Source organism: Anoplopoma fimbria, chromosome 20, assembly GCF_027596085.1.
Source record: "Anoplopoma fimbria isolate UVic2021 breed Golden Eagle Sablefish chromosome 20, Afim_UVic_2022, whole genome shotgun sequence".
Taxonomy (NCBI): Eukaryota; Metazoa; Chordata; class Actinopteri; order Perciformes; family Anoplopomatidae; genus Anoplopoma; species Anoplopoma fimbria.
In genome coordinates, this window is record NC_072468.1 from 8,138,264 (window position 1) to 8,163,322 (window position 25,059).

Genomic DNA, 25,059 nt, shown 5'->3' on the forward strand with positions numbered 1-25,059 from the left:
TGATGGAAATATGTAAGCTTTTTAAATGAATCATATCACATTGTAAAACAAGACTCTATACCCATAAATCATAATTATTATTATTACATCATAAGATGATTATATTACTATAATAAGTATTATTAAAATAACAATGGATTATTTGTATAATAATAATGGTTTCAATACAACTAATATTATGTAATAATAACTAATAACATTTATAATAATTCCTCTTGTTATTATTGTAAAAAGATGTATACTCTACTATTTTATTTTATTTTTTTCAACGTCAGGCACGCCCATAGCCGGCAAGCCCATGACGTAGGCACGGCGTATGCTGTCAAAGGAGAAAAAATGGCGTCGATATCAGAAATGTACGATGTGGGTTGGGAAGGTAAGACAAAATAATATATAGATTCTCCTGAAGTGACATTGAGACTTGTTTTTGAAGGCATTCCGCGTGTTCGGTTTGTCATTGTGCAAGAGCACGAGGTAGAGTTCTGTCAAAGACGGAAAACACGAGCTAACGAGTCAGCGTGTAACAGAGTAAGCTATCGCTAATTAGCATGGTTAGCTAACGTATTGTGTTGATCCATACAGTAGACCCAAGCAGCACACCCGTTTAAGATGAAAGCCGTCATTTGTAACTTAGTTGTTGGCGGTTTAAATGTGCATTTAATGTGAAGCAGTATCGTAAAGCTGTGTCTGTCCCACCTAAGGTCTGTAGCATGCTGGCCACTCATAGTCATAGCGTCGGCTAACGCCAGCTAACGGCATAGCCCAAGTTGTTTCGCAACAGATTCCCGGTCGCCCTGCTAGAACAGCAGCAGTAAACGTTTCACTTGCTTCTCTGATAGTCCTATAATGTGCACTTACGTTAAACCTGCTTACTTCGCATTTCGGGTTGGCTGATTAGCCCCATAAACGTCACCATCTGTCATGCACATCACTTCAGGTGATTGATAATAAATGAAGAGAGGTGCTGCACATTACAATGAAGCTTCACAGGTGTTGCTATTCACACCCTCATCTCAAACTGTGTGTTGCACATGTGACGGATTGAAGAGATAATTACGGTCCCAGAGTTAAATAATCTGGCTTGATATTGATCATAATTACCATCATGGTTTAACAATTCTTTTCCCCCCCCCACAGAGATGAGAGACAAGCTGCGTAAATGGAGAGAAGATAACTGCAGGAATAGTGAGCAAATTGTGGATGTTGGTGAAGAGCTGATCGGTGAACATGCATCTAAACTGGGAGATGACGGTAAGTGTGTCCAGACTGAATAAATCAGTACACAATTTAACATAATTCCATAGAATTCTTTAGGAGGAATACAAACTGAGGATTTGGCCAATAAAGACCATGAGGTTCATTGTTATTTTCAAATGGAACATTAGAAATGAGATGAGGGAACAAGTTGCCCCTCTTCAGTTTGTTTTACAACATTAAAAATGTGACTGTTAACAAACTGAAGTAGTGTCCTTTATGACAAACTCACAACAGACAGCTTGTCACCATTTCCTTGTGGCACCGCTCACGCTATATAATGGAGGTAGGAGATGCGTAAAGCCAGCATGTCTGTTAAAAGTTTTAAAAAAAAAATCTTCAAATAAGGATATTCTGTTCAAGCTGAAAATAACTTTGAATATATTTCAGGCTTACTGTAAACAGGGTTACAAGACCAGTAATCGTAATGGTTGGAATTGTGCAATAGTAAGTATAGTCTGTTGCCTAATAAAGCACTTGGTACAGTTTCTTGAGATGTTATTTCTTTGAAGCAGGAGTGAGTTTTACTTACCATAAACATATTAAAGTTCATGGTCTCCCTTACAGTACTGTCCTTCTGCATTACCCCGTAAAACTCTCCCTTTTTCCCAAGTCATTATGATTCATACAGTCCTCAAAAGAGGTGGATAAACACTTAACATGCCATGGTTTTATTGAAACCAGCTCTTAAATTGGCTGTGAAATGGGACGGCAATTATCAAAACAAGAGTTGGAATCATTAAAGTCAAGAAAAACGAGAGGCATTTGTTTGTTTTGGCATAACCTGCCAAGTTTTTGGGTGGAGTTGGATTTTATTATTATTCTTTTCAATTAATGGGGGGTGTTCATTTGGCTGAGCACGTCCAGTTTGCTTGTCATAGCTGTCTGTCTAACATGTTGTATTAATTCCATTAATTGGCTTCTGTAGCCAGGCTATTAGTCAGTATGTTATAATGTTACAGCTGACTGAATGAATAAACATTTCAATATATTTTTTATAGCTAACCACCAAGTGAAACATGTTAAAGGAATGGTTGTGCCTGCTAATGATGGTGCTCAACATGCCATGTTCTACAAGTATAATAAATAAAACTGTGCTGAAATGTTCAAACTTGCTTGAGATTGGTTTTATATGACCAGAGAAACATGTATTTGACGATATTCAACCATTAAGTCTCCACACAAACGGAATCTTAATAAGCATCATGTAGTATAATAGAGAATAAACAAAGCAGACATCTCTAATTGGAACAATTCATATGAACCACTCAACAACATGTTGTTCAAATCAGTGTCACAATATAATATCGTAGTTATGTAAATGTAACCACAGTAACCGTTACCACAGTCACACTATCCAGAGGGATGGATAAGATAAAGCATGGAGTTTTCAGCATTGTTTTGTCAGCTATTTTGGTTTCAAAAAGCATCAACTGTATTGTTTTAACAATGTTAGCAATGCATATTTTTAAACTATAAAGCAGCTTTTTTTTCTGATTTTATTTCCCCAACTTGCAACACTATCCTTTTTTTCTCTGTAATACTAGTATATATTAGTTGATTGACTTTATTCTAAAATACAGAGGGGGATCATAACAAACTTAACAACTTATTTTGCTTGATAATGTTACACTTCATTTCCTCAAATGTAAAACTTTGACTGAAATTGAATTAGTAATTTATTACCAACACAATGTGGGCAAATTAATAACATGCCTGTAAAGCCTTACACAAGGGCGTTTACTTGAAATGGTCATGCATTTATGATTAGTATTATTATTACTTCTATTAGTTCTGTCCAAGTTTTAAATTAATGTATGGTTTTTGAACATCATCCATAATGTATTTCATAAATAGAAAATAGTAAATCACATAATAAATTAATGGGGAAAGTTCTTTGAAAGAACTCTTAAACTGAGTCTCATCATAGAAGCTTGTTTGTGTGAGTAGAAAACACCATGTGCATCTGTGAGAGACAGACTCTTAAGTTTGGACGTCAAGTGTACAGTTCAATATATCGTGTGCCATGTTACAGTGGAACGGAAAGGGCGTTAACACAGTCTTCTTTGTCTGTGTCTCTTCTGCCCAGTATGGATTATTTATGAGCAGGTGATGATTGCAGCGCTGGACTGCAGTCGGGATGACTTGGCTCTGGTAAGTTTTAATTTTATTTTTTTTATACCGCTCTTCCTCACACGCCCTAGAGCTTCAAAAGCCATCGTTCTCTCCCTCACAGCCATTCCTACTTTGCAGCAGCCCACTCTGCCAAATGTGAAAATCTGATTTTTATTTGGCCAAATGGTATTACTCTGTCTGTACTTTGGAAAAGTAACAATTTTCCTGAGAGTTGGAATTAGAGGGTGTAGCAAATGAGTGGAGAAGCATGCTTCAAGTGCAAGCTGAACTTGGCCATCATTTATGGAGTTCAAATAATTTTTCCCCTCAGGATTTATTTGCCATCTTAAAGCTTTATGAGATGGTTCTGTCTTCACGTTTTGAAGTATTCATAGCTCTGAAAATGTATAAATCTGTGATGATTATTGAAATGGTCAATCTCCAATGAGTGTGGATGTCAGGACTCCCACGGCAAAAATAATGACTCATTGAGTACAGAGAAGGCAGGACTCAATAGGAATAAGTTACCTGTTGGCGATCCTTTCAGCCCTGCTGCCAGACAGGAAAAGCATAAGGGCCGGTCTTCAGCTGATGGATAGCGTTAACATTTCAGGTCACACTGCAGACTTTTGCTCATTCAGGATAATGCTGAATGTGGTTCTAACAATTCCTCAGTTCTTTAACTTCTTGTCATCAAGCAAATCCAAGCTCTGTGTAGATGTATCCTCACTTCCCTTTTATATCGTAGAAAAACATGGTTGTAACAGAAGGTTCTCACATCAAAGACTGTGAAATTGGCCTTTTGACAGCCTGTGTTTAAAAAAAAAAAATTGTTTAGCTGAAACTAATGCAAAATTTGACATTTTCAAGGCAGGTGGTTTGTATCTGTAGAGGTATGTGTGTGAGAGCAAGAGTGTAACATAAACTTTGGTCGCCGCCAACTATAATTGGTCTCTCTCTCTTTTGCCCACATCCTTGCAGACCTGTCTACAGGAACTGAGGAAGCAGTTTCCAGATAGCCACAGAGTGAAGCGATTATCGGGCATGAGGCTGGAAGCTTTGGAAAGGTAAGCATCGGGGTACCAAAAGCTCCAGAGGCAGGGGAGGCCAAAAAAAGAAAACGTTGCTCAGCCTCACTGTTGTGTGTGTGTGTGTGTGGTACTTAAGGAGGCTTGGGGGCAAGAAACCGTTAGCAGACCTTAAGTGGTACAATGTTCTGGGTGTGTACAGTATGTGTGTGGGGTAAGTTGTGTTTATGTTGGATCACCCTGCATTCCTTTTGGAGAAGAGGGGAACGGAGAGAGGAGAGGTTCAGCGCTGGGTAGTCCTGTGGCCCTTTTAGCCTGAGTTAGGGATTCCCGGGAAGGAAGTGGTCGGATCCCACTGTTATTCTGGGGGTCCCTCAATTTTCTCTGGTTTCTATTCCTCCGTTGTTTCCTTATTTTGTTTTCTCCTCATCCCTCCCCCTCTTTGCCCTCCCTATTTTCATGCTTTCTTTTCTGTCTTGTTTTGATCTCGGTTTTGCAAGATTGTCGCCCACGTCAATAATGACTTGTAACCACAATCTCAAGTTTGCCCCTCTCCATTAGCAGAATGGAGAGCATGAGCAGGAAAAATAAACAGGTGTTATTTTAGTCTGTTCTGAGCCTAAGTAAGGGTAATTCAATCTGTTTACCTACCTCGCTCACATTCCCCACCCGGATCACCGTTGCTGGTTTATCGGTTATGTCAGAGTTTATGTGATAATTGAGAGTGATTGCTTCGGCGCTGTCAGATTAAATAAACGGCACACTGGGATCTAATTGGCAGCAGACAGAGCTACACTTGAATGAGACTGCTTCAAACGGCAAGGCCCTTCCCCTGCGCGCGCACACACGCACACACACACACACACACACACACACACACACACACACACACATACACACACACACACTGTTCCTAAATAAATAAAGCAAATCAAAGTGGCTCGTGAGTGGTCGCCTGGTGCCATCTGAAATCTCCCAAAGTGTGGCTGAGTAATAAAGTGAATGTGATGGAAGCAGTGGCGCTGGAAGTGGTGCTTCTCAGTGCTAATGGGAACCAGAGTTGCTTCTGTCTATTGCAGGCTGTGGGCGGGAAAGTTTCTGATCACTGAACCCTGCCTTTGGCTGCTAAAACGTCAGCGTTGCAGATTGCCCCTAACAGGGAAAAAAAAAAAAAGTTCTAACATCATCTTTCGGCGCCTGATTTGAAATGACAACTGAAGTGCACATACCTCCTATTTCCAGATTTCTTTACCGTATGATTTGATATTTACAGCTCATAAATTTCCCCCTTTAAACAAAATCATGTGTGTGTGTGTGTGTGTGTGTGTGTGTGTGTGTGTGTGTGTGTGTGTGTGTGTGTGTGTGTGTGTGTGTGTGTGTGTGTGTGTGTGTGTGTGTGTGTGTGTGTGTGTGTGTGTGTGTGTGTGTGTGTGTGTGTGTGTGTGTGTGTGTGTGTGTGTGACTGTGTGTGTGTTGTGTTATCATGGTATCATGCATGGGCCAAGAGAAGGACAACTGAACCAACAACTTAGCTCTGGATCTGGAAAGATGTAAAAGCAGCAATTTCTTTTTGTTTAAAGGTGCATCGAACTGGATACAATCAAATCAAAATACAATCTTTTTAAAACAGTGCTTTGTATGTATTGATTTCATGACTCATTGTGAAGCGATATAAGCCTCTCACAATGTCGGCCGTGTGACCAGCAACCTAAACTTAAATGAGTGTTTATTTCTTCCTTTAGATCACCACTGATTTCTGCACAGCCTCACTGTAATCATAGGAACCTGCCATGCTGTATACAGAAACTTGATTACCTTGAACTGTGTTTGATTTCCCCACTGCCCCCTAATTTTTCCCGACTGGCAACTGGGATTGGTTAAAATATTTGTATCTCTCTCTCTCTCTCTCTCTCTCTCTCTCTCTCTCTCTCTCTCTCTGAAGGTACGATGAAGCCAGCAAGCACTATGATGCCATTCTCCAAGACGACCCCACCAATACGGTAAGACTGAGAAGTCGGGAAAGAAAAGGGAGAAATCCCTCAGCCTAGCATTCTACTTTGTGGTCTCTGCTTTTTTTCTTTTGGAGGGCTTTAAATCTGCCGAGACACTTTGGTGTTAGCAGTGTGAGTTTGCTAAGTCAAACTCCCCTTGGCCTCCCTGACCTCAACCACAGTGCTCACCAGCCTTTCACCCACACAACTGAATTGTGTTTTAAGGGAAGGGGCTAGGTGGGTGGGGGGTGATTCATGGTCTAAGTCAGTGGCAGACATGTTTGGTGGAAGTTAACCATATATAAAGGTCTGGCCTTTGAAGATAGTGATTTAGTGGACCTTTTTAGACCCCCACCCTGAGTGAACATGGCTGAGCTCCTGTCCCACCTTCTCCATTGGCGTCTGCCAGCTTCAGGTGCAAAGTCTGCTGTGTCCTATGCTGTCAAAACAGAAGAGCCCTAAATGACTCTTTATTCAACTTCTCTGAAGCTCTCTCCTTGCTATCTTCTCAGTTTACTATACTCCTCTGTGAAATGACTTGCAGAAGCTTGTCTTGCCAGTGTTGTGCCAATCCCACACCACCAGCCCCAAACATCATGTACCTGCTGTTAATTGTTTCCATAAGGACATGTGGCCATGCGAGAAAATAAATCTTTTAAAGGGTTTTCAAAAGAAACCGTGACCTTATTTATTTTGGCTATACCTCTCGCCCCAAAGATGTTCGACAAGTTTCCTGTGCCATGCCGACATATGGATCGCTTTAGATGTTTTAAACATTTTCTCTCAGCTGGCAGAGCGCTACAGACACAGCCTAGACATGTGTGCTTTGGATGCCATGCGAAAGCTCTGCACATTGGCAGTTATCTTCTTTAAACAAATAGATGGCTCATTGAAAAGTCGAAGAATCGTTGCCTCACCCCGCCTGCTCTCTATGTCAGAGAGGAATAGCATCCTCATCTTTATCAAGCCACAGCTGCTGCCTCCCACCATGTCTATCTCCCTACCTCACTTCATCAAGACCATCTCTGTGTATTTTCTGCTTATTTTCTGGAATGTTTTCCTGGGTTGCTCACCTCAGTTACAACTTAACTACTACTACTACTACTACTACTACTACTACTACTACATCTTAAGGAGCGGTCGGGTCAGAGGGTATTCTTCTTTTTAAGGCAAGGGATAGGCTGAAAGTGTGAAATAGCTTTGTGCTCAAAATATATCCCATCTGGGAGGTGCAGAAGTACAATTACAAGTTTGATAGCATCCAGTAAACAAAGATTCTATCAAAAATGGCGATGCTACCTTAAACAAATGCCCCAGAACAAACCACTGAAGGATTGCCAACTGACTTCATTATCATTTCTCACTCTCATGGCTGTCGCATTTCTGTCCACCCAAATAACAAGCAAAAACATTTGCATGTTAGTCTACTTTCATAATTTATGCTTTATGCAAATCTTGATCAATGCCATGTGTGAAGAGAAAATAACACTGTGGTAGTTGCGGGGAACACTTATAACACAATATTTTGTTCCAGTCGTGCTGTCAAACACAAGATTGAAGTAAAAGTCACAAAACACGCTATTTTCTTGTAACGCTGTCATCTTTGTTTTCAAAAGGGTTGTTTCCCCAGTAATTGGTCGTAACCTGCAACAAATTGCAACGCATTTAACCTCTGTTTAGATAATGGGAGTTGTAATTTCAGTGAATCCCAGGGCACCTCCCTGACATGGTACAGATCTTCTGGGGATTCCAGTGACATCCTCGGAAAGGGACGGGTCAGTTTCCTGGTCTCTGCATGCTGGATACGGCCACCCCAGCGAGGGGAGGCTGTCAGTCAAACCTGGGGCCAGGGAATGGAACAAAACAGACAAATAGGTCTTCTGTCCCTGGGATGTTAACCTTTTAAACCTTTTTCCCACAATCCTCATCCTGAATGATTTTTGTGTAGTGGCGGCGGGTGGAGCGCTGGTATGATGGCGTCGTTTAGGTCACCTGTCTTTTGAGTGAGGTCTATCTCCTCCCTGTACGTTCTCCAACGTGCTCCAAAGAACCAGGCGGGGGATGGGCCTGAGAAATGGCGGAAAATTGGCGACCACAAGGAAGACTTGCGAGGCATCCCAGCATGCGAAGCAGAGATTGGAAACTGAGCTGTTGTAATTACAGGCTGTGGAATAGATGTGGTACCCATTAACCAAAATTGTTGAATCAACAAAAATTGCTCAAGGTTTTTTTGCCATGACGGCGTCCAAAAAATGTTTCAAACTCTTAGCCCTTCCATTGCTTGCTATGTTCCAATACCTACAGCAATGATCTGGCAAAATTCTTGTCTGCGTGCGTAAATGCATTTTTTTTCCACCTGTTTTTTTTTTCTTATTTCTTTGTGTGAGCATTTTATATTATGCATTACCCACAACATTTGCATACAAGGATGCACCAATTTATTTTTTTTAATCATTGAGTTGACTCCGATTGCATTAATATTGAATTCCAACGGTCTCATTTCACCCAAATTGTTCTGATATAAAAAGCTAGTATTTCTTAAATAAGCCACTGAGGTCACATAGACGAATCCTGAGGTTGACCTCCTATCATATGCAATTACAGATTCATTGTTTGACAAGATTATTTTGTTTGGGTCAAGTCATCTGATATCTAAAGCCCCAATTCAGAATTGGTTGACCACATGATTGAGAAGTAAATTCACAGAAATTACACAGTTCGACTTACAGATAAAACAAAAATGACATTGTTATTTGCAACTGATCATAATTAAAAATGCCAGCCGCCCGTTGCTGCTTTGTAAAGATGCAAACAAACTTTTCACAGCACCACGAAGCATTCATACTTGTATGGCCTTGTCTTCTGCTCTTTCTCTTCCCTTTTTTCTTCCGTCCAATTCCAAGTATGTACAGTGCTAGGTGTGCCACCCTTGCTGTGAGGGTTCTTATTATAAAGGAAGGTTGCGGTAGGTCGTAGCAAAGAGCCAGGGGTGATGTAAATAATCCAGTCCTCACTCCTAAGGCCTCCTCAGTGCGCTAATTAAAAAAGAATCACGACAACAGAGGGATCAGACCCACTGCCAGGTTTTTCTGGATCATTAGTAAGAGAAAGGAGGAGAGAGAGAGGAGTGGTTTGGAATTGCTCTCATTTAATAAAGTGCTGTGTTACTCTCTGGACTACCAACTTCCATATGTTCCTTTGAGCCCCAAGTGGTTCTTTATCTGGGAAATAAAAAAACAGAAATCTGGGAGAGAGGAGAGGTGGGTGTGGTGATGGCTGGAGCGCACAAGTGCAAAAAAAATCCCTGTTCAACATCAATGTAGTGTTTGTTCCCTTTTTTTTATTTTTTTTTCTGCTTCCCTTTTTTGGTATTGTAAGAGGAAAGATCCCACATGCTTGTAATTTAGTCTGAAGTGAGTATAAATTCCTGAATCTCACATAGCATCAAGTTCTGGTGAACTGCACTGGATGTACAATGGTGTGATCTTTGTTTTATCGTCAGCGGACATAAAAGAAGAAAGAATGGGTTGACCTTTCACTGTTCATTGTTGCTTGACAACTTCATAACATATATTAATCATTTACTCTCAATTTTGCCTTTAGGCCACCCTAATAATATGAAAGATTTATCAAGATGACCTGTTGCCTGTGTTTGTTTGTTTTTTCTCTTGAGGCCTAAATGTTGCTTTTGTAGAGGCTGCAGAGTCTCTGCAGGTCGCTGTCCCAGCTTGATGGATAAGTGGATTTCTTGTGATGGCAGTGTCAGAAGAGGCCCAAATGTACAGCTCCCTAGACATGACTCACACACAGCCTTCAATGGCTTTGGTTAAGAGTGCAGGAGAGGAAGCCCTACTCAATCAAGTGCCAGTCCATAAATAAAATGGGCTGTGGCAGGGCAGTGCGCTTCTAATGGAGCGGCAGCCTCCTGTTAAGGTTTTCACTTACTACCAAAAAGAGGAGGAGGAGGAGGAGGAGGGGGGGTGGGAGGAAAACATTTGGAAAAGTCGCAGCAGCAGGAGTAATACTTTCTAATTCAGATTGATGAGAATCTAATCCACCTTAAGGTCATTCCAACATCAAAACGAAGCGGAAAGCAATTTTCAGCTGATGTCAGTCGGGCTGGTGGAGCGCTAGATGCGTGCCGTGTTGGGGTTTGAGGGAGTGTGCCATTTTCCCCACTTGGTTAGGTTAGGTTATGACTCACCACTTTATCTCAGCCACTGAGCTCATTCCAACTCCCAAACATGGACTCATGTGTGTCCATCTCCTGTTGGCCGTTGCCACTAACTATTTCCAATTATGCCTTGGTAGGCTTCTATTCAGTTAAATTTCCCAGCAATAAAATGAATGAACTTGACAAACTCCGTGATCGTGTCGAATGTGTCAGTGCTCTTTGTCCTTTTATTTTCATGCTGATTCATCTTACTGAAATGATTTCAGTCTCACGGCGAAACTCGGAACAGGATTGTGGTGCACTGAAAAGACGCTAATGTACACACTTAAACTCACAACTCTTACACTCACCCATCCTCTCACCCCCCTTTCAGACAAACACTTGAGAGCTGAGCTCCTAATCCTGTTTACTCTCTGCTCCACAGGCAGCAAGGAAGCGCAAGATCTCCATACTGAAGGCCCAGGGGAAGAACGCTGAAGCCATCCGGGAGCTCAATGAGTATCTGGAGCAGTGAGTGTTTGTACGAGAAGGGGAGAGGGTCAGCCCCCCCCCCTCCCCTGGCTTTTATTTTAATTAAAAACCAAGTTTGCTTTCAATTGAGCTGGCAAGACTTGTGCATGAAATACCAGCAGACTGTTTCTCCTACCTTGACAGTTGGATGACTGTCGTTATAGTAATGGGTAATATTGTACTTACATTTTGATATTACTATGCCACGAATGCATTCCCTATTTTTATTTTTTATTTATATAAGTTATTGTGTCTGAGGAGGAGGAGTAATTGTCTTTTTTTTGTTTTTTTTGTTAACAGGTTTGTTGGGGACCAAGAAGCATGGCATGAGTTGTCAGAGCTCTACATCAACGAACATGAGTAAATATTTTTTTTTTAATCCACCATATTATGAAATTTGGTAGGCTAATGGTAATTTGCTTTCCACTTCCTAATGGCATAAAACATAATTGTGAACATTTTTACATTTATTTGAAAAAAGTTATTTATCACCATAAACAAAGGTCGATAAGTGTGGTTTTCAACATTGCATTAAAATGTTTTTTATCAAGCTTTAAAACTTGCATCCCTTCAGAAGTAGACTACCGATAGATGTGACAGAAGGGCCAAATTTCCTCCGTTACATGGATGTACTTTTTGTCCTGCTTATTCAATATACAGCTTTGAACCAAAAGCCCACATTCTTTGTGTTTATGCTGTGACCCACCTTTGCAATAATAACGAATTTAAACCAAAAGACAATTCAAGCAAGACCTTTTTGATTCTACACAGTTAGAGGATAAAATAAACTCCTTCTGTTATTACAAGGGTTAGCTAATAAGTATTCTGGAGCATTGATTTCTAAAAAAACTATTTTATAAACAACCAAGACAAGGTAGAAATGGTAAATATCTCAATTGGAAAAAGCATAAAAGGAGACACTAAACATGAAATGCAGGAAATGAGCGATGTATTCAAGTACTTGTGGGCTCATTGTCTGTTTAAACATACTCAGTTTACCTAATCAGGTAAAATGAGATGGCATGGCATCATCATGCTTGAATTCATCAAAACAAATATTTGAATTTGAATTAAATAGTGGCAAAATGAACAAAGGATAGGTCCAAACATCATGCGTGGCAAAATGTATACATTCCGCAGAGAGATTGGCATTTGAGGTGTGTCTGCTGCATGTGAAGTTTTTTTTTTAATTTTTTGTTAACTCTTCCTTAAATGACAGATGTTTACCATTTAAAAAGCACCTTGGAAACCAGTAATCTGTTTCCAGTAAGGCAGCCATATGTTCTAGGTGTATCTGTCAGTTTAACGGGGCTTCACATCAGACAGACTGATGGCTTGATCTCCAGAGGGCCGTTGCATGGCCACAATGGAAGGCGGTGAGATGCCTATCTCAGCCAGGGGTCTGAATGGAGCCCTGTCCATGTTTGTCACATAAGAGTAGTTTAATAGGATTTCAGTCTTAAGCCCCCTCTCCTACATATGAGAGCAGAAAGACTTCCCGGCCTCCCGCTGATATCTCAGTTGCCAAGGAGAATGGCCAGACAGACAAGAGCATTGTAAGGGGGAAAAAATAATTTTGTTTGTGTCACCTTTTATCCCCCCTTAATTGTCTGTGGCTCAGAAGTAAGTGAAGCAGTGTCTGTGGTTGAACCATGGTTTGATACGTGTATGTATGTGTGTGTGTGCACGCTGACTGCTCGGTTGCTCCGGTACGAGGGCAGTGGCAGCAGGAATGCGTAGCGCGGCGAGAAGGCTACTTATTGGATATTTCGTGCTTTTGTCCAGGAGGCTTTATTGCTGTAGTAGCCAGAGGAAATCCAGGGGTGAGCGGATTATCTCCCCAGCTTATCCCAACACTTCTAATATCACACCATTCACTCCCACAGCCCCTTATCTACAGGCGTGTCAATTTCTTTTCTTTGTTTTCTTTATTCTGGGTTACAAACTCCCTGTTTCCCCTCCTCCTCCTCTTCCGGACAGCCAGGCATTATCGCCGCTCTTTTCCAGAGGGATAGAGAGAGAGAGGGAGAGAGAGAGCACTTGCTGTGAGATTCCCAGGAGAAGGTGGTGGCACTTTTCTACCCCCACCCTCCCACCTTCCCCTCCTAGCCAGAGAAAACAGAGGGTGATGGAGAAGCGAGGAAGAGAAATAAACTCTCCTCCCCTCACTGCGCAACAACCTGGGAGCTAAAAATATACAAAGCAGTGTGTCTCTGCACTGCCATTGTCAGAGGTAGCAGCAGGCATCAGTGTTGGCACATTGAAAACGTAATTAATAGCCCCTGAGTTGACACTGTTAAAACAATCCTTATGCCAGTGGTGTTTAGACAGGAGATTGTTTTGTCTGAATCTGCCGTTGGCGCTCATTCTGACCCAGCCTACGAGACTGACAGAATAGGATGGTTCATCCAGAATTACAGGATAAATAGTAATCATTTTTTCAAACATACTTTGCGCAGTCTGAATCCATTTTTGTCTCTATACGCAGTCAGACTGCGGTATTGAAATGGGGGGGGAAAGCCACTGACGATGGTTTTTTTTACTAACCTCCAAAAGAAACAAATAGGATTCTTCCAGTCTTGCAAATGATGGTGGCTTCAACCTTACTCAAGCACTGCGGTAAAGAGCGAGCTCAGGAGCCGCCATGGAGAGCAGCTCGGTGACGGGGGGGAGATGGCTTAGAGGAAGAGAAGAAGAGGTAAGGGGTCTGGCTCTGGTACAAGACTCCGGTTGAGGGCTGATGGAGCGGGCTCTGTTGTAGGCCACGGCCACTGCATGAACATCTGAAAGTCTTTATGGAGAGGAAGTGGTAATTGTAAGCAGCCCCCAACCTTCCAAGCCCTCTGATCTCCCCCCTCCACTAAACCCCCTTCCCCCTGTTTATTTCTTTCTTTCTCTGTCCCCACCTTCCTCTCCCCTATGCTGTTAATCTTTCAGCTAGTTACCATGGCTGACTTAAAATAGACTGATGTGGCGGGTGACGTTTTGGTTCCCGCAAAAACTCTGCATCTTAGCATTTCCCTCTTCGATAAGTCTGTTGATGCAAGCAGTTTTCCATCCTTTTTTTCTCTTTTTAGTATTGTTCAAAAATGCGTAAAATCTTGCCAAGCAAAATAAAAAATGGCATTGCTTAAGAAGTGAAAGCTTGGCATTGAAGAATTGTTGGGATGTGCTGATGTACAGCCAGAGTAGCCCCATTTTCTGTCGGTAGGTCTGCGTCTGCCTTGGCCTGTGTGCATCGGCTTCTGTTTTGTTAGGTGTACAGACGTTTTATGGCCTTGTGTTCAATGATATACTGTATCTCGGCTCGCCTTAGCCTGTGAAGGGGAAACTGTATGAGAAGCGGAGTAGCGGCAGATTAGTGTGAGGTCAACAGCTCAGCAGTCTGCTGCTGAGAAGTGATCTCATCTGAGTATAGGCACAGTGTGCCAGCTCTTACTGTAGTGCTGACCTCAGGAAGGTAGTTAACTACACATTAAAGGCTGAAAAAACACACGGACGGACAGGATTGATCTTCACTGTCCCCAAAGGAGTGAAGCTCATCACCACACTAAATAAGCGTTAACCTTTTATTTGCAGTCTGGACTAAGTCACCTTTACTATAATACTTATGTAAATAATTGCAATGTCAAGTAGTGGATCTTTCCAGCTCTCCAGGCTTAAAGTCCATTGCATGGCATGTCAACTGACCCGTACCCCAGTGGAGATTTATACCTGTGACTTTATTAGGCATAGATGTTGTGCTTCACAGTTGACCAAGCTAAAGGATGACACATGTACAGCTGTATCAATCGGCTCCCTGTTTTCCTTGTCATTTCAACAGCTATGGAAAAGCGGCGTTTTGTCTGGAGGAGCTGATGATGACCAACCCTCACAATCACTTGTACTGTGAGCAGTATGCTGAGGTAGGTTCCCCCCGCCTGGACATCTGTCATCAAGCATGGGGGCAAACTGTGGAATAAATGTTAGTCCTCTGTGAATGGTGCCTCTCTCTAAAACAGAGAGACACCAACGCACACTGAACATCAATGGGAATACAGGCTCATGAAAGGAGACGTGTTTACACTGGGTTGTCATGTGCTGCTTATTCAGATGTCATGCTGTCATTGCTCGAGCTGCCCTTTAGCACAGCTTATTGGCCGTGTTTAATGCCTCCTCACACAGGTGAAGTACACCCAGGGGGGGCTGGAAAACCTGGAGCTGTCCAGGAAGTATTTTGCCCAGGCGCTGAGGCTGAACAACCGAAACATGAGGGCATTGTTTGGTCTGTACATGGTGAGTACTGCTCTGCATGGAGAGAGTGAGAGAGAAAGAAAGAAAAAACACAAACTATAGAGGCTTTTTTCGTAACCCTGTGGTTTGTCAAGGTTGAGGCTGGCCACTGAGTGTGTCAAGCACAACTTGTGCGTGTGTGTGAATGTGTTTTCGGGGGGAGCGAAGAAGGGGCTCTCAGACAGGTCAGCTCACTGCTGACTCAGACGGTGAACTCCAGCATCGGAAAAAGTCTGCCCCTCTGGAGCTCTTTATTTTAGTAATAACACCCCTTTGGTTTGCCTTTTTTATGTTTATGACTTAAATAAATAAAGTAGTCGCGGAGTGAAAAAGAGAAAAGCACAAGAGAGAGAGCAGTGCGACTGCTGCAAGCATTTTGTCACTGGCAAATTATCCAACCAGGTGCCAGTTTGATTGTAGTCTTGGCCCCGACAGCCCTTTTAATCTACATATTTGTTTAAACAGGATGTTGTCTGCTGGTGCCAATGCATCATATGTAAGTGAGACTTGACATAAAAACACAAACGAAGCGGTGCAGGGAAATAAAAGGTGGAGAGAGGAAGCAGGTCCAACACAGTGAGCCCCAGTGTTTTTCTTCCTCTGTGCTGCGCTGGGATTCTTCAGGTAGTCCAAACACCTCACAGCAGCTCATTGCCTCTGAAAGCACTCAGAAGGTGTAGGCAGAGAACAGGAGGTGCAGGGCAGGGTCAAAACCAAGACATTGGCTTCTGTTAACTCTCCCGTCCATCTGGAGACAGAGCAGGCCCTGTACGGTTTCCTGACAAGTCATCCGCCGACACCCAGGGTAGTTCGGGCGGGAGTTTCTTCTTTATCAGTCACAGATCTGTCTTGAGAGTGTGTGTTTTGCAGATTGCCAGCTAGTCTCGGTTGTCCAGATCTTGACAGGTGCAAGAAGTTCAGTGAAAGGACAGCAAACGTTCACCATCTAAAGTCAGTGGGACAGAGGACCTGGTAGCACTAACCACAGTCGGGTTGTGGGTTAGTTACTCACCACTTGCATGGGGACTCTCCACCCCACCCCCCCCCATAACGGTGCATGCAGTTATTCAGGGATAGCCGGTCAGGATTGACAAAATCTAAATTAAGGTTGCTCTAGTGTCAAGAATAAAGAAAATGCTTACTAAAAAAATAAAGAAAACAGAAGCCAAACCATTTGATAGAAGAAACAGGGCCAGGTTGATTGGTGTGTAGTTAAAGTTTCAGCACACTGTAGGGAGGGCTTTGAAGTGCATGCAGGGTAATCCCTCTGGGGTTTGCTGTGTGGAGATGATGGCAGAAACATGGGAAAGACATGGGATTTGTGGTTCGGAGGGGAGCTGTCGGGGCAGGCAGAGACCGTGATTCACACAGCGCTCCTCTCACTGTGCGCCGCATACAAGGTCCTTTTCATCGCAACAAATCGATGGTGTTGGAGAAATTAGGCCCCCGTTAAGTGACAGTTTACGTATGAAGCATTAAAACACTCACTTTTTCCTCCCCATAAATGATTTCTCCTGTGTCATCAGGCCAAGGTCTGTTTTTTCTCTCCATTCTGCCACAATGACTAGTGGCGCGGTAGACGGTAACAGTGGTTGCACATTCATCTCAATTACGCTTTTTTATTGCTGTTTCAACAAGTTTTGATATAAGAACACCCCTTCCCATATTCTCATCTTTACTTCTTCCCGTTTTCTGTTTTTTCCTCTAGTCTGCAAGTCACATCGCTGCCAGTCCAAAAGTTAGTGCCAAGGTGAAGAAGGACAACATGAAGTACGCTGCCTGGGCTGCCACTCAAATTAATAGAGCCTATAAGGTGAGTCACGTAACAATTGTCATTAGGCTTGATAATCTATATGTTATTCTTGACACTATCGTCAATACTCTTGTCTAGCCTCCATATTGTTGGTGTGTCTCTCTCTTGTATTGGAAAAACATCTACTTTTTCCCACATTCCCCTTCATTCTGCCAGACACCACTTATCATATTTCTTATGACTCTACAGTTGTGTTTTTTTAGCTTTCATGGGTTATTTGCACACAATATCCAGACATCCAGAAATCCCCTCATTTGCATAGTATGTGAAAAGAATTCACAACCCACCAAATGACCCCAGAGTGCAGAGCAATCCTGAAGGATGCCTTCGACTCACAGTGTCGTAATAACAACCCCGAGTGTCTTTCGGTGTGTCTGGGTACATTTACTGTTAATGTGTTGATTTAAGGCCACAACGTCTGCAAAGACTTTATTCCACACCCCGGCCTCGCAGATGAGCTTCTCGCAGAGCCACAGGCCGCTCCTCCAACGACCACAATCAAGCTAAACTGTAGCAGAGAGCTGTCTAGATCAGTGGTTCTCAACGTGAGGTTCAATGACCCTCAAGTGCCTTTGACCTGAATCAATACATTTAATATGAAATCAACTTAGATATTTAGATATGGAGTCCCTGAAGTTAAATCTGATCGTCAGTGGCCAATAAACCCATTTGTGGTCCATTTTGAGTCAAAGACTGTTAGAAGTATAATGTAGGACCTTTTGAGGTATATGTTGGGACTCTGACCTGTAACTATACAGAAGGTAAGAATGTGAACATACAACGTTGATACAGGATGGAATTTTATGTGTGTGCCCACATATTAGTATATGCACATGCACGCAAAGCAAGAAGGGGAAAAAGTGAGGCGCTCCTCACATGGTATCACTAAAATGGTTTATGCTGTTGTCATAGCAACACAAGTTTAAAAGCATATTTAAAAAAATCTTACTTGCCATATGTGTTGCTTATTTGGGCAACGCCATTTAAACCTGTAATAAGGGGTTCCTTGCTCAGCATGTGTGGGTCCTGTTGAGAGAGGCTCCCCGCTGAGCCTCTAAAGACCTCGTCTCACCACACTCGGCCGTCCTGCTTTACACACACATCTCACGTGTTGAGCACTCAGACAAATATGACGGCTCTATTGGAAAAAAAGTGTGCATGTGAGTAACGTCACGGTGAATGGCTGTCCTCCGTGGGAGCTCTTGTAGAAGTGTCATGGAGGAGCTCTGACTTGTTCCTTTTAGGTTTTACTTAAGGTGGAATGTCCTAACCGAAGAGGTGCAGCTTGTTTTGTTTAGGTTAACACTTCATATGTTTGCAGATGTAGATCTCCGTGATAAATGGCAAAATACAGAGGTGATTTGGTCAACAAGATTAGTCAGTCAAATGTCCCGATTGATGTCAACGCCACACTACTCGTCACTTTGATCATGGTGCTTGCTGACCTCACCTCGCTGTCACAGATAGTCTTTGATCCCAGCAGGGGACATGATGGATATCTCAAACTGCTAACTTTTTTTAAGATCATAAATCAGAGGCCCAAAAGAGGTGTGAAAAAAGGAAAATATATTTGAAGGCAACTCAGTAGTGTTCAAATATCTGAAGAACATAAGGGGTCCAAAGCATCAGGCTTAGAAATCCTGATACTGTCTGTAAATTAACCTTATTTTCTCTAGAGATGATACACTACAATAACACAAAATTCTATATTTATAATTGAAACTGTGTTTTGAGTCCATTATTGGCAGTTGCCAGGCTGTATACGAACCCATCAAATAACATTGGAAACAAACAAATTATAACATCACTTTGGGAAGTGTAGCACATGTTTTTCTTCTTTATTGCAGAGGTGTTGTGGCAGATGGTTTACCCACAGACAGGGAACACACATGTGTCTTTGGTGATGTTTGCTTTTATGAATCCTATTAGCAATTGTTTTACCCAAACACTGCCACAAATATGCATTTCTACATACATAGTTCAGTAGATTATTTGTACCAATAGCTTGATTCGCATAGATTTTAGTTGTCAATAAACACTTTTCAATGATTTTATAAAAACGTATGGAACATATTTATCCGACATAGACGGGCCGGCCGCTCGTGCTTTTAGTGCATGTTCGTGTATGCGAGTGTGCCACAATGGCTCCGGGCCGCCGCTCTGCACTGCTCTTAATGCGGCTGTTACAGCTGATAACGCTGTTCCAACCATCAGCGTCATCACGAAAGCGTAGCACCCACTCTGAGGTTAGCCCCGTCAGCATCGTTAGCTTTGAGCCACTTGCTCTCCTTCGACATGTTCACAGCCACTGAGAGGAGACACAAATGCTCCCAATCTCGGATCTTGCACCTTTTTTTAAATCAGCAAGCTGATGCAAGCGTCACTACGACACACAGGCCATGCTATAGCGGCCAACAGGAAAATAGTTTCAGCTGAGTTGTTTTGATGTCCGACTGAAATCATTCAGCTACACTTAGAGGCCGGTGGACAGTGATAAAAAGTCTTGACTGATGCTGTTTTTGACCCCCAACTGAGGATAATGAGACATCTCAGTGAGACACACCCTTGTCCTCCAGGGAACATGATGTGAGCTCCCCTTCTGCCCTGGTCTACAACCTCTTGTATTTATTGAAGTTGCCTGGTAATGGTGAGGTTGCACTGGGATTTAAACTCAGCTGTGAGTGTGTACGTACAGTGTGTATGCAAGCATTGGCACCACGCACATGTGTGCTTGAAGATGGTGTTTTATTTTGGGGTTGCCGTGCGAGACAAGTTAAATGACAAGGTGTAAGGTTCCCTCCCCACCTCCAGTTAAATGACTCTTGAGATCTTTTAAAAGGGAGCGGCGGTGTGGGCCTCCGTCATACAGCTGCGGGCTGCTGTGAGCTTGTGCTCGCTGATTGATGGCCCCTTTTTAAAGCGCTGCTCGTGTCAGTCGTCCACTTTTATTAGGCCCTGGTACCTGGTGATTGTCATACCTCAGTGTGAGAAAGAGGTGGGCAGGTGAGTGCAAGTGGGAGCAGACGTCAGCGAGAGGTCACGACTGACTGGGGCCCATTTAAAAAGAAATGTAATTACCGCGGTGGGGTCGGCTGACATGTAAAAAGACCTGGAGATGTGTGGGTCGTAGGTGCACGGGGGGGCTTCAAAGCAGCACTACAAGGACGGCCCTCCAGCCCTGGATCTCCGAACAGATTCTCTGATTAGCTCCTCTGTCACGGACCACGGGCTCCCACTGCGTCACGACTCTATTATCAGACGCTCTAAATAGACGTGGAGCTGTCTGGTCTGCTCCTACCGTTGTGGAGCAGGGCAGGAGTTAATGTGGTGGTCTCACCTCAGGCTGAGGAGATAATTGACTACCGGGCCCGGGGTAATGGCGCATTAGGCAGCAAGGCAATGAAATGCACTGATCATTATAGCTACCCCACCGCACACACACACCCTGAATCTAGAAGAATGAGTCACACTTGGAAATGACGTAGCCGATTGCACACCTTAGCCAACTGCTACTTCTAAGATGGAGTTTGGCAAAGGAGGGAGGCCATGGAAATGCAGTATAGGCCAGGTTTAGGCTGCAGTTGGTTCCTGCTTGTTTGGCCTGAGCAAAGGTTGAATAAAGAGATGCCTCACAGCATTGCTTTTTGTCGAACATGGGGTTGCTGTGTTGTTCCACAAAAAGAAACAACGCAGAGGAGAGACTCTGTGTGCTTTGGGAAGAAAGCCAAGATGAGGGCACAATACCTTCATTCCGACAGCCAACCTTGTGTCTCAAGTATTGAAGTGATTATGTTTACAATGACTTTGTGTGCTTCTGTCTGACAGTGTGTGTGCACACACTCTCAAGGAGCTCATCTCTCACCTTAGAGGACATGCAGGGATGTGCTCTCTTGTCCAGTGGCAGCTTTGAAACAGTATCCCCTGCCGGCGTTTGACTCAGGCTAACGGTGTTTTCATAATGACTTAATTGAAACATTGCTGTTGGCTTAGAAGTGTTGTACTGGTTGCTGACACATCTGCAATGGTTCTACACAGCAGCAGCAGCCTTTTCTCTATATCGTCTCTCGGTTATATGTTGATTGATGTGCCGCTAATTCACACACAGGTTTTGGGATGTAATGGCAGCATTGCTGTAGTGTTTGTTTGAACACCGTTATTATCACTTTATGAGATATTTGCTCTTTTCCTTATTCTCAGTTCTTTAGAGTAAATGTTTCAAATTTGTTAAACAAGTTCCTGCCCCCCTCAGGATGAATTGTAATAACTTTGATGATCCCCGACTTTTCATCTGGCGCCATCATCAGGTTAACCTTTTCATTCGTCCAATACTTTGGTTTCTGACCAAATACCTGCAAAACGAACGGCATTCCCCTCAGCCACAACTGTACTCTGTCGTAAGTGCTAATCAGCTAAATGTTATTGGACTGACGTGCTAATCTAAGGTGGTGAACATGGTAAACATTGTACTTTCTGTTAGCATGCTGATGTTGGCATTCATCTCTAAGAACCGCTGTGCCCCAAGGGTTGCTGAAGACTCTTATTGTTGTACGTTAACAATAAATAATGGTGTAGCTATGTTATACATCTCAGCAAGTGTGTTTTAACATTAAAGTAACTATGGTGGAAGGGGAGTGGAAAATAGTGGAAACCTAAATCTGACTCAAATTAATACAATATCTTCTTTTCAAAGGCATCATCGTGATACATTAACTGTGAAATATGTTTGACTTATTTTTAGAAAGATCTCAAAGATTAATGCCATCTATAAAAGTGAGCGTAATTAGACCGACCTATTATTATAACCCTTTTCCGCTGCCCAAGGTTAAGGAAGTCGTCTCTCTCTTTGGTATCTTTTGAGGGGACGCCTTGCCCGTTTGCAAAGTTTAATTGGGAAGAAAAAAAAAAGTGCGTGCCTGTATGTGCGCGCATGAGTAATCCTGGATGTGCTTGTGGATTATAATTTGCGGCACTTCCTGTGAAACCCTGTGGACACAGTGCAGAAATTAGAGTGTTACGTTCTCCTGTACTAGAGGCACTGGAAGTGGACTAATCATGTGGGCATCCTGTTTTGGCACTATCACAAACACACACACACACACACACACACAGATCTAAAATGGCACTTATGCAACAGTTGAGGAAAAACCTGACTATTAGTGGTATTATATGACTTTGTACGGCCTGTTTACCAATGCTGACTAAAGACCTCTCTCTGATCATTTGTTGTTCTGGCTTTGAGGACTCCTTGAAGCGTGGTTGAGGTTGCCTCTCTGACGCTGTGTTAAAGTGTGTTTGGCAGAGAGACCTAATGAGCTGATGTTCTCTTTTTCTCCTCCCCCTTCCTCTTTGTCCCACTCGGTGTGTGTGTGTGTGTGTGTGTGTGTCTGTCTTGCCTTTCACCTTCCTTCTCTGACGTGCAGATGGCCGGTCGCGGGACCAAGGAGAGCAAATGCTCCATGAAGGCGGTAGAAGAGATGCTGGAGTCCATGCAGATCACCATGTCCTAGATGCCCTCGTCTCCGCCTTCCTCCCACCCTCCTGTTCACACACAGCCGCTCGGAGAGACATGGCAGCTCAAATAGCCTTGCAATGTGACCAGAACCGGATCTCTGAATCTTTTTTTTTCTTTTTTTCCCCTTGTTTTTCCTTTTAAGTTTGGCTTTGTAACTGATTGAACTAGACACGGACAATGGAAGACATTTGTTTTACACAAGTGCTAAGGTTTCCCAACGCATCTGGAACCTAAAACAGCAAATTCCAAGTACTCCAATTTATTTAAACAAGTCCTACTTGGTATTAAACCAGCTGTGATTCCCCATGTGACTGGAATATTTTTTCCATCCCATCCCATGCTGTCTCTTAGGGCCATGTCTAACCTATATAACTAATTAACACATCCACATCAAGGCTATAGCTGTGTGACCGGGAAAGATAAGCTGTACAGTAAGAGCTATTTATAAAGACTATGTGGAGACCCCACCTGTCTGCACTGAGGTCCTTTACTGTTTCTGTGCTATCTGTAAATGAAACATCTTTAATATTTTTTTGTTTAATCTATCAAAATGTCTTAATAAAAGTAGAACTGATTACCAATACATTTTCCTAATGGGTGTTTTGTAGCAGCAGAGTTAGTCGGTTGTTTTTCTTCGGGATTTCCGTGCATTGAAATGGTCACGTTGAACCCAGCAGTGGCGCTTATTGTCACATTTGAACCTGCTATAATTATCCTGGAGAAGGATGAGAGACATTTGTCATTGTGAAGGGCAGATGTGGTAACAACAGGGGCATGAAAACAGGGCCTCTTCTTTCCCAGTGAATCCAGCTGCAAAATCCTGCCTTTCAATTACCTTGGACAGCAGCTGAAGCAACTTCAGCACACTGAAGAACACCTCTGTCATTTCAGTTTAGAGAGCCTCAGAGAACGCTGCCAGTAATTAACACGCCACAAGTTGGAAAGAGAAAAAAAGAGAAATAGTATTCATGAATCTGAACTCTCATGACAGACGGAGAGGAGAGATGTTTTAGTGCTGTGAGAGGCAGCGCCGGTCTCCTCTGCTGTTCACTCAACTCACTTGGAGTAATTATTAAATCTGAATTGATTCAAATGATTATTTAAAGTTGTCGCTCAACCGTGCAGGGTCAGCTGTTTCTTCCATTTCTCTTGTTTATTTCTTTTTTTGGGACAGTGTTTTAAATTGAGAGAGGTCGACCCGGAGTGTGCAAAGCTGTTTTTGTTTTTTTTCTCAAGTTTTTATTCCTCTCTGGCCTTGGTCAGTGGATGAATGCGTCTGCATTTGATTTGCCTCACCAATCTGGCGGAACCAATGAAAGCCAGGGGATGTTTGAGCATAAACTGACTTGAGTTATTTTTTACAGGAAAAGGGCTGAGGCTAACTGAAGCTCCTTTTTGAAGAGTTACAGGGTGAAAGCTGTTTGATTTGAGGCATTTTTTTGTGTTCCAGCTCCAAACATCGCAGTATAGGTCATTTATGAACTTGTAAAAGGGGAATTAAAGCTCGTCAATCAGTTTGATGGGCCGTCATGAGATATTGGTATGCAGTGCCAACCATACTGAGGCAATAGTGCCATCTGTAGTCTGGATGAAGAACTCAGGACTTGTAAAACCTGTGACTGCACGCTGCAAAGAGTGACCGTACGCACCTGGAAGCAGACCATCACCGTCATGCATTAAACATCATGCACACTTTACCAGTATGTACTGTTATTACGCATCATTTATTAGTCATGTATTCTGATAAATCTTTTCCTCACGCTCAGATGTACAATTCAAACATACCCTTCTAGAGTCAAGAAGGATAGAATGTTGGCTCCGCCGAGTCTTGTAGTCACTTTCCACTCGCTCTTTGCAACACCTCGGGCTCCTGACAGCCTTTTCAACCTTTTTCCAAGTAGCTCAGAGCTTACGGACATCACGTCGGTCCATACCTGGACAGCAGAGCCCAGACCAAAAGACAGGAGAGGCGATGAGAGAATCCTCTAACCCCCGCTAAGCTGCCGGCTCACTTTAGTGTGTGTAGGGGATTCGCTATTAGTGCTGCCCATAATCCTGGATTCCCTGGGAGATTAGTCCCCGGAGAGAGGGTTTGCTTGTCCTCGGCTGCTCCAACTGCGGCCAGGTTAGCTGAACAGGATGAGCTCCGGGATGATGAGCTTACACCGGGATAGAGCAGAGCCTGGTCGGCCTTATCCATCAAAAGCAGGGGCATGAAGGTGATTTGGAACTGTCCAGGGCTGGCTCTGAGAGTCAAATTAAAGTACACAGCTTCACGTGGCACTGGGTGGGTGTAGTGTTAATTGAAGCATAGGAGGGTGCTCAAAGGACGGGGCATGTGGGAGATCAAAGTGGAGGTAGAAGAGGAGCGGATTTTGGCGAGGGTGGGG

General features: G+C 43.0%; 1 protein-coding gene across 1 annotated transcript; it reads left to right on the forward strand.

Moving 5' to 3' along the window:
- Positions 1 to 299: 299 nt before the first annotated feature.
- Positions 300 to 23,254, forward strand: emc2 (ER membrane protein complex subunit 2). The gene is made up of 11 exons (XM_054621988.1): positions 300 to 376; positions 1,138 to 1,251; positions 3,344 to 3,408; positions 4,351 to 4,436; positions 6,340 to 6,397; positions 10,987 to 11,072; positions 11,373 to 11,432; positions 14,896 to 14,977; positions 15,237 to 15,347; positions 17,053 to 17,157; positions 22,578 to 23,254. The coding sequence occupies exons 1-11, from the start codon at positions 337 to 339 to the stop codon at positions 22,662 to 22,664; spliced, it is 894 nt and encodes a 297-aa protein (XP_054477963.1). The 5' UTR covers positions 300 to 336; the 3' UTR covers positions 22,665 to 23,254.
- The last annotated feature ends 1,805 nt before the right edge of the window (positions 23,255 to 25,059 follow it).